Raw genomic sequence first — 10049 nt, 5'->3', positions numbered from 1 at the left:
TTGGATTTATTTTCATTAAAAACCATAAATTACATCAAAACATTTTAAGAAAACATGGTTTTTACCCCTTCTAGAGGTCTCCGACATCTGAAATTCCACCGGACGGTAGGAATTCCGATACCGGAGTCTAGCCGGGTATTACAGGGGTTCTTATACAGATGCGTAGCCGACAAAGTCTTTAAAATGGACCGAAAAACAAGGATACCATTATGACCAAGGGAAGGCAAAATGGTGTAAACAATCAAGTTACGCCACGAAGTCAATAAGATGAAATGTCTCCTTCGAATCTAAAGAATCAAAGACCCGCGGGGGACCTCTGATGCTACATAACAACTGCAAAAAATTAGTTATGAGTTGTCATCACGAGATAGATCCATGCGGCAAGGATCAGGTGAGTAGAAGATGTGGTCCATCCCGAGGTAAGAAAGATCTGAACACCTTAGCACCCGGGTTATCACCAAAAGACTCGTTCTTCCCTCAATAAGGCGAGTCTTGACACGAAATTACCGTTATCAAGCACGGTCCGACATATCTCTATTACACCTGAGATAGCAGAATTTTCACCTAAATAGCTAGTAATATCCCATATTAAGCAGATGGCCACATTACCACCGAATTATCAATTTAATGCCATATTTATCTCTATCTCTTATAATATAAATGTATAAGAACCATATAGACCAAGTTACGCTATTCTAAAATACTAAAACTCTAAGCATTTTAGTACATTTTCTCTACTCGTTTAATTACTGACTTGAGCGTCAGAGTGGCTGCCGTGAACACCCACCACCACCGCACTTTGTCTCCTTTGTAAGTTCAGGCCAATTGTCACTCAGACTCATTCCGGTCATATCATCATTTTAGTCTCAACAACATCAATATATTAATATTTTTTATTTTTAATGAGACATTAGGTATAACATTAAAAAAAATGTTAACTATTACTCTTGCAAGTTTTAACAGTAGACTAATAAATTGGAAACATCTACTATTATATTTTAATGACAAAACCAATTTTTTATTTATAAACAATTTAGTTATTTCAACCATTATATTATTGGATTGTATAATTATTTTGGCAAAATAAATAAATACATAAGCAACTTAAAAAATAATATTGGTAGACGCGAAAATGTAAAACTTAATATGAAATGAATTTTGAACATTTAATGATTTAAAAAAATAACATTAGTTAAAAATGTTAAAGTTATAGGAAGTAAATATGTTAATATAGAAAGTAAATATTGATAGATGGATCAGTTCCTTAATCTTAGGATTGTATAATCATATATTTTATTTTCCTTCCTGTTAGATACCGTCTTTCATGTATAAATAGGTTGTAATCTCTATTGTGAAATACAACAACAAAATATTATCTTTCTACATGGTATCAGAGCCACCCTGGATCAGACAAATTGTGCAGAGCTAGTGAGGCTGCGAGGAAAGAGCTACCCATGTGAGACGAGGTGGAGCTGTGTGAGACGAGGTGGAGCCGCCCAAGGTACTAGCGAACCACAATACCCGAGGGTCCGATCTTGGTTTAACAATTGTATTTGATTCAGTTGCGGCGAGGATGTCGCAAATTTAGCAGAGGAGAGTGTGACGTCCACCTGCTAGCTTGTGGATTCCGTCCAACATTTGGAGATTTAGGACTCTGTTCATTTGGGTTACCCATAAAAGGTAACATTTGAAGACTTAGAACTCTGTTCATTTTGGATGACCCATAAAAGGGTAACATTTGGAGACTTAGGGTTATGTTCATTTAGGTTACGGTAATATTTAGAGACTTAGAGCTCTGTTCATTTGGTTATCCATAAAAGGGTAACATTTGGAGATTTAGGGCTCTGTTCATTTTGGTTACCCATAAAGGATAACATTTGGAGACTTAGGGTTCTGTTCATTTGGGTTACGGTAATATTTGGAGATTTAGGGCTCTGTTCATTTGGTTACTCATAAAGGATAATATTTGGAGACATTGAGCATTGTTCATCGGATACGGTTCATCGCGTACTGTTCACAGTATAGTCTATGGTTACTGTTCACGAGTACTGTTCACGTTAACGGGTTTTGTTCTTCTGATCTTTCGTTTATTTTGATTGTTTTGGGTTAGTTGTCCTTATAGCTGAAATTGATTATATATGTAACAAGTTGAGCATGATTAATATTTATATTCCAACTTGAGGGGGAGTGTTATAGGTTATAGGAAGTAAATATGTTAATATAGGAAATAAATATTGATAGATGGATCAGTTCCCTAATCTTAGGATTGTATAATCATATATTTGATTTTCATTCTTATTAAATACTGTCTCTCATGTATAAATAGATTATAATCTCTATTGTGAAATTCAATAACAAAATATTTTCTTTCTACAACAAAAAAAAAAAAAATTTTTTAGTAGCATTGTAGGCCTTTATTAATCTAGTTCTTCAAGTTAACCCGATAGATATTAAAACTGTTAAAATTTATGGTAATTGTTAAAAAAATTTATAAATTATTTGTATTTTTTTTTTTTTTGAAATAGGGGTTGGGAGAGTCGAACCTTAGACCTTTCAAGGCTACAGGATGCACTTTCCACTAAACTAAGCCTTGGAGTGCATAAATTATTTGCATTTTATATATATATATATCTTAAATTATAAAAATTAATAAATATATTTTAAAATCACCTAAATTTATTTATATCATATCGTTAAATTTAATTATTAAACCTAAATATTAGGTTATTATTTTAATTAGTATTAAAAATTAATATTTTAATATACTAATCATTGTTAAAAAAATTCTAAACTTTATGAATTTTAAAAAATGTACTTCAAATTTTTTTAATAAATATATCAAATTAATTTTTTTAATTTGGTTTGATTTTTAATTTTTAATTTTTAATTAATTTATTTATAATTTCAAATAATATTTTTAAAAAATTAATAACTCATTTTTTAATATTTTTTTATTAATAGATGATAATATTAACTCTAGTAAATCAAGTAGAATGATTTTCTCCATTTACAAAATTGATTATATTTATTACTCTAATTGAAAGTCAACCGATAGTTTAATAAATCCAAAATATATAATAAGAATAATTAATTTTTCAGATTGCTAAAATTATGATTTTTATTTATTTTAATATTATTATCATAATACTTATAATTAATAATTACGTAAAAAATTATACTTGTCAATATCAAAATAAAATTTTAAAAAAAAAATAAATTCTCTTATAAATATGTCATTCAAAATCATAAATAAAAGATTGATTTAAGATATATTTATTAAAAACAAGTTAGAATAAAATTGTTGAAATTAATAAAATTTAAATTTTTTTATAATTATATATTTAAATTATATTAAAATATTAATTTTTTATACTGATCAGGACAACCATAACATTAAATTTATCGGTTAAACTTAACGTAAAATATAAACAAATTTAAATAGGTGTAAATAAATAATTTAAAATATATTAGTTAATTTTAATATTTCAGAATTTTTTTTGTTATTATCCCTAAAAATTAATCAATTTTGTTATTAGCGGGAGTAGTTCACAATCAAGAAATTAAACTGGACTAGTTCAATCTAAATCCACAAGCCCACCATTCAAATTCTAACTAATTGAATCGGATTGTTATCTTCGACTGAGGAATTAAATGACAAGTGGTTACTTACATTAAAATATTTCCAAAAAATTTATTAATTAAATTTTTTTATTAATTTTAACTATTAAATATTATAAAAAAAATTAAAATATTACCTATAGAAAAATTAATTATAGTAGAATTTTTATATATTTTCAAACCAGCTAATGAATTTTTTTCCAATCATAAAAACTAAATAATATAGTAGTTTTTTATATATTTTCAAACCAGAATGAGTTTTTTTCCAATCATAAAAATTAAATAGTTAACAATTAAAAATTAACATAAAAATTAATTAATAAATTTTTTAAAATTTTAAAGAGATTTTAATATATTCTTCAAAATTAAAACATCAATTAATAAATTTTTCATAACATTGTAATTAAATAGTAAATTCTCCATGAATAAAATGACAGTTTTTCCTTTCTTTCCTTCTTTTCTTCTTTTTTTTTTTTTTTTTTTTCAATTGAAGGGGAAATTTCATTAGAGACTGAAGTAGAAATATTATATATTGAGAGGTTTTTCAAATTATTTTTATATCGTCTATTTATAACATCTGAACAGAGAAATGACCATTTTAATCCAATCCCAGAGTAAGAACTAAGAATAGCATTGAACACACACATCAACATAAAAGATGGAACAAGATTTTGCAAGAAACGTAAAAACTAAAACTATTAACTTATTGGATAAAAAGAATAAACTATTGATGTACAAATGCTTAAGACACAAAATCTTACAAAACATGAATGAAGAAGCATTTCCAACTTTATTGGAATGGAACTGGAACACCTTGCTTCTTCTTCACAATAGCCATTGCCAAATACCGGGTACCCATGCCAATAGGCACCTGTTCATCGGGTCCCTCCCAGAATGGAGCTTCACCTTCACCCACCAGCCGCCAGTATCCCGTCCTTAGGGACTCTGCTTGTTCATCTGTGCAGTTCTGCAGCAATGCTTCCACACGGAAATTTATTCCCAGAGAACCAAGCAAATGGGACTGGGTAATTGGGCCGTGGACAGACACATCTTCTGAAAAGATTGTCAATGCTATCAATTGATTTCATTGTTTCTTCTCCAGTTTAGTTTTCAAATGCATTTAGATTTGATAAGGTACTACGAGAGGGGGAAAGAAGGAAAAAGATGCAAATAGAACCCACGTAATGAGGAGACACACCTGAAGCTTCCTCAGCAGAGTGTCTGATGGCAGCAAAATCAACGTAAGCACTAAGATCAGCAGACCCAGGATTGTCTAGTATGTCAACGAACTTGTGTTTCCTAATTGCCTGGAAAAATATAATACAGGCAAAAACATGTACGTCAAGTAAAAGAAGTTCAACACAAATTCAACGCACAGTTTCTGTTGCAAGGAATACAAATACTTCAGACCCCAATGAAAGTTTTAAAATTTGACCCAAAAAAAAAAGAAGAGACCTTTAAAACAGAGAGAAAATATGGAACAATACCACAAGTGTACAAACCATAGAGATGCTGAAGTATTCAGACATTGTAAGGTGCAAAGTACATGGAGAATCCATATTTGTGTTAGTAAGTCTTAAATAATAAAATCACTTGCATCGAATTACAGTGTTAATTGCCTCAAGTCTCAACTCAAGAACCAGGCTTGAATATTATCTAAGACCACTATTTAGGCAGTAAAAATCTAAAATAATAGAACCACCGGCAATAAAATAACAAGAAATTATACCTGCAAACTGTCTGAGACCACTCCATTTAGACCATAATCAATTATAAGTGCCCCTCCTCCATCAGAACTTATTCTCTTGGCAATTGTATGAGTCAAATCCATTGCTTTGGGGCAAACTTCTATGTGATTAAGCTTCTCAATTTCTTCTTCAGTTGCAGCCCACTTGCAGCGCTTCATTAAATAGAGCGTTGCAGGTGTTGGCTGTGGAGACAAAACAAATCGAAACCTAAACAATGTATAAAGCATGTTTCAAATTACTTTTCTCTAGATTTTATATATAGAAAGAGACTAAACTTTTTGGATTAAACTACAATTCTTACGTTGAATCCTCAGAAATATCAACCATTTTCTCACACCAGCCACGAGAAGCCCTCTGTAGGAATTGTCAAATCAGAATGATACAAGGGGGAAGAATGTTGGGGGAGGGGGATTCTTAAATTAGTCTCAAATTGATAAAATTAAAGGACTGGACATATTTGCACTAAGAACAAAAGTTTGAAAGCATTTTCGTTTATTAATTTTAGACTGAGAGAGAGAGAGCAATTTTAAACCAGACCTGTACAACTGAATAAACTAGACGAACCTGAAACTGATGAACTGGTAAAGCATCATAAAACTCATGGGCAATGATGATTACAGGTGCTGAAACATCAGAAAACAAATGAACTTGATCAGGGGAAGAGATGACAATTTTCTTAGAGTTGCAAAGAAGAAGAGCAAGTGTTAGAATAATGTCAATTTAAAATAAATCCACTAATTATACTCGTGTTCGAATGGAATGTTGACTGAAAGATTTAGAAGAAAACTCCCATACATCCTGGTGGAACCTGCTCTAGTTCAGCATGCCATGATATAGGTGTTCCTGCCAATGTGCTAATATTTCTTCTCTCAACACCTTCACAGGTAGTATGTTCTTCCACACATTTTAAATTGCCATGTTGAAGTTTCTGTAACACTGGACTACATTCTACCATGTGTATATGCAATGATTCAGTGAAGCCCTTAAACTTTGAGACGCCCTGGATGTAAAATTTACACTTAGTAAAAAGCAAAAAACAACTTCCTACTCGAGGCAAAGGAGAGAACATCATTATTTACTACTTGGCATAAAATTGTAACCTGACAAATTATCATAATTAGAGTTGGGACATCATACACGCAGAAGATCAGCCATAAGGGTTCCTCGACCTGGACCAAGCTCTACAAGGTTCACTTCTTTCGGCTGTCCCATTTGCTCCCATAAACACATTGCCCACACACCAACCATCTAAGGTTACATTAAAAAGGTAAATTTAAGCCAGCAACTAAATAGGAATTAAAACAAGAAGAGTCCAAAATCTAAAAATGAGCTGACCAATATTATCAAACACCTTAAAATAGAGCAGAATTGATAAAAAAAAAAAAAAAAAAGGAGGGGGGAAGGAGAAGGCACGAGTAAACTATAGTTGAAAAATTTCACATATACTAAATCAGAATGAACCAACATTACTTAAGATAATTTTGAAAGAGGCCATTTATTTTATTTTGTAGTAAAAATTCACTCTCTTTCAACTTTCAGTTTCTTCATAAGAAGAAAAAGTGGAAATCAAGGATTTTGTTGAATTTGAAATATTAAGTTTCACTGGATCCTTTCTATTTTTTTGATAAATAATATATATATATATATATATATACATATATGAGATGTTCCATTATTGATTATGACTAACCCTAATTTCTCATACAGCACTGATAATTACCTCCCCAAACATCTGGCTAACTTCAGGAGATGTTATGAAATCACCTTCTGCTCCAAAAACATCTCGATTAATGTAGAACCCAGCTTTAGGGTTTGTCAAAACTTCTTCCATATACTCTGCCACTGTAATTGGGCCACCACGGAACTGGAAAACCGACCAGTAAAGAGAATCAAATTCCAAAATAAGCAGATCACATATAGTAGAGTATGGGGCAAAAAATATATATATCTACCTCCCTATGAGCTATCTCACAACATGGGACAAGGAATATTTGTAACATTACATGTACAATATCCATCAGCACAACAGTTAAGACTTAAGATATACTATTCATCAATATCACTATAAACTTAACAGAACTTATTCCCTGTACTTTATAGTTGAATCATAAGTTATATTCTAAGTTCCAAGCTGGAGTTTCCCATTATCTTTGAGATAGAAACAGTCTCACCAAACATCAGACACCTCATGAATTACAATCCGGATCATAGATCATTAGAGATCTGGAACATTAAAATCAACGTTTTCATGCCAATATACATAGACCTAAATATTTTCTTTTCAACTAATTTAGGCAATTTAGTTATTTTGATGCTAAGAATCATGATTCTGGTTGACAAGCACAGAAAGGAACATAGCAATTGACATTAGAAATCAAATCTCATACTCATACGATATTAGAGAAGGGGAAAATGGTTAATGCCATATAAATGCACCCAAAAGAAATGCTTTGCGAGTTCTGGAATCTGGAAAATCACATTGTCTCACAAAATGATCTGATGAAGCCTACCATACCATCACCACACTGCGTATGAAGATAAAGGGCATTCCAAATTTTCATTTTCATTCAATGTAATATAGTGACTTGTGCTGCAGGGAACCTTGCTTAGATTCCCTTTCTTACCAAATCTCATTCTGTTTGGATACAGTTGATGGAATATATGCATCACTTTTCAAACTTAATTGCATGAATTTCTCTACATAATGAAGATGAAAGTTAGGATGCATCATCTTAAAGAAAAGGGAATCCATTTTTCCTCTCCATTTTCCAAGTCATTTGTCCATCTAAAATAGAAGACGAAAACTGTTAAACTTAGGATGCATCATTTTAAAGAAACTTGATAAACTTTAAAACTGTTCCATAGAAACTGTAGCTGAAAACTTATTCCCCAGTTTCCTATTCAAGTTTATGAAACTGGGGCTTCCAAGTTTAACTAAATAAAGTTGGAGACCTCGACACTCACACACACAAAAAGAAACGGGCAACCCTTAAGCGGTTTCTAACTGATAAGCGCAATTAATACCAGTTGTGTGTTTTCTCCTAAAATCTCCACAATTAGGCCCTATTCGTCAATAATTGAGCGAACCTTTTCAGTACCTCTTTTCCTTTCCCGTTTTCTAATTGAATAGTTGCACCGTTTTCTAATTGAATAGTTGCAAGAACAATCATGAAAACTTATAGGGACATTTCAACGAACAGCTTCACTACGTAAAAAAACAACATACATATCGAAGTCCAAACACAACCACTACAATATACAATTATAACTAATACAATTTAAACCTTGATAATGCCTTTCAGGTGCTTGATAAGCTCCGACTCCGAAGTGGGTTCGTGAGAATGCTCTGCAATTCATTAAAAAAAAAAAATCCTTCAATGGGTATGACATTTAAAAAATGATGAGACAGATAGAGAAAGAAAAGAGTGGCACCAGAGGGGTTATAAAGCCCAGATCGGTCAACGGAAATGGTAGTGGTGGATTGGGCATTCTGGTTCTCCAAATGTTCGGCAAAAGTAGCGTTAGGGGATTCTGAATGTGAAGACGATGAATAAGAAGAGTGGCTCCTATGCAAGGGAAGTGAAATAGAAGTTGCTGCACCGTTGGACAGAAAGTGACGGCAAGTAGAAGCTTGTTTCAGTAACACTCTTCTCAGCATTTTCCTCTGTGGGTTGTCGCCGCTGCCCCTTTCTTCGGACAAGATACATTCCAGGACTCATAAACCAAGGGCGAGTATGACCAAAAAAAATATAGAAAAAGAAAAAACCAAGGGCAAGAGGACATCTAACTCCCCCATTTTGAGCTGCGATCGTCTTCCACCGTCCCGGGGATGTAGCTCAGATGGTAGAGCGCTCGCTTAGCATGCGAGAGGTACGGGGATCGATACCCCGCATCTCCATTTCCACTGTTTCAAAATTTTCTTAGAATATATTATTACCAAGGCAATTAAGGAATTTTTTTTTATAGATTATCAAATATTATATTATTATATAGTTAAGAAATATATTGTTTCATGAGGTTACCAGTACAGTATAAATGCTGTATCTTAAAATATATTTTTTCAATAATTACTATAAATAAATAAAATATAACTCCACTTTATTATTAAACATAAATTAAAATAAAGTATAATAAAAACAATAATTATAGTAGCTAAAAAATAAATAATTATATTTTCAAATTAAATATTTAAATGAATGAAATATTTATTTACTTTAAACATGAATTATACTTTCATTTCAATAAACATAGACTTAGTTTTTATTTTTATCCGTCTTAATTTATATCACTTTTTTATGAGATAATGATTTATTAATTAGATTCTTATGCTTGATTTATTAATTAATTACAATAAAAATTTAGTAATTGAATAATATGAGTGAATGTATATTAAAAAAATTAACTTTAATTCTTTAATAAAAATAGTTATATCTCCATTTTATATAGCAAAGGGTATGAATATATGTGCATGTATTTTTTTTTTTCTTTGAGATCTTAGACATCTAGTGATAGGAGTCATGTTCTGGTTTTATTTGGGTGTTTTCAGAGTATTCTTTAGTTTATTACAATTAAAGGTGATGAGAAATATTGAATAATTCGGCATTTAAAGTATATGAAGCCTCCTTAAATCTAATTTATAGCTATATTAAATTGAAAATACTATGAGATTTATTCTATTCGTCT

At 31.2% G+C, this 10049-nt stretch overlaps 1 protein-coding gene and 1 non-coding gene across 2 annotated transcripts; one reads left to right on the top strand and one right to left on the bottom strand.

Annotated features, from left to right (window-relative positions):
* Positions 1-4301: 4301 nt before the first annotated feature.
* Positions 4302-9114, bottom strand: LOC110604358 (protein arginine methyltransferase NDUFAF7, mitochondrial). Its single transcript, XM_021742491.2, has 10 exons — positions 8799-9114; positions 8651-8712; positions 7087-7230; positions 6504-6614; positions 6162-6366; positions 5931-5989; positions 5668-5720; positions 5348-5573; positions 4817-4925; positions 4302-4671 (listed from the first exon to the last, which is right to left on the bottom strand). Exons 1-10 carry the CDS (start codon positions 9022-9024, stop codon positions 4409-4411), a joined length of 1458 nt encoding a protein of 485 aa, XP_021598183.1. The 5' UTR covers positions 9025-9114; the 3' UTR covers positions 4302-4408.
* A 77-nt stretch (positions 9115-9191) lies between these two features.
* On the top strand, positions 9192-9264 carry TRNAA-AGC. The gene has a single exon. It is a non-coding gene; the product is annotated as a tRNA-Ala (tRNA).
* Positions 9265-10049: the final 785 nt, after the last annotated feature.

This window comes from Manihot esculenta, chromosome 17, assembly GCF_001659605.2.
Source record: "Manihot esculenta cultivar AM560-2 chromosome 17, M.esculenta_v8, whole genome shotgun sequence".
In the NCBI taxonomy this organism is placed as follows: Eukaryota; Viridiplantae; Streptophyta; class Magnoliopsida; order Malpighiales; family Euphorbiaceae; genus Manihot; species Manihot esculenta.
The sequence above is the reverse complement of the archived record's forward strand: the minus strand, read 5'-3'. Positions and strand labels throughout refer to the sequence as shown.

What these genes read in the sequence shown, in the direction of transcription:
- LOC110604358 (XM_021742491.2), bottom strand. Translation starts at nt 9,024, where the DNA reads ATGCTGAGAAGAGTGTTACTGAAACAAGCTTCTACTTGCCGTCACTTT. An exon ending in TGGGCTTTATAACCCCTCTG is followed by an intron (nt 8,713 to 8,798) that starts GTGCCACTCTTT and finishes AATGAATTGCAG; the next exon opens with AGCATTCTCACGAACCCACT. An exon ending in ACCTGAAAGGCATTATCAAG is followed by an intron (nt 7,231 to 8,650) that starts GTTTAAATTGTA and finishes TCGGTTTTCCAG; the next exon opens with TTCCGTGGTGGCCCAATTAC.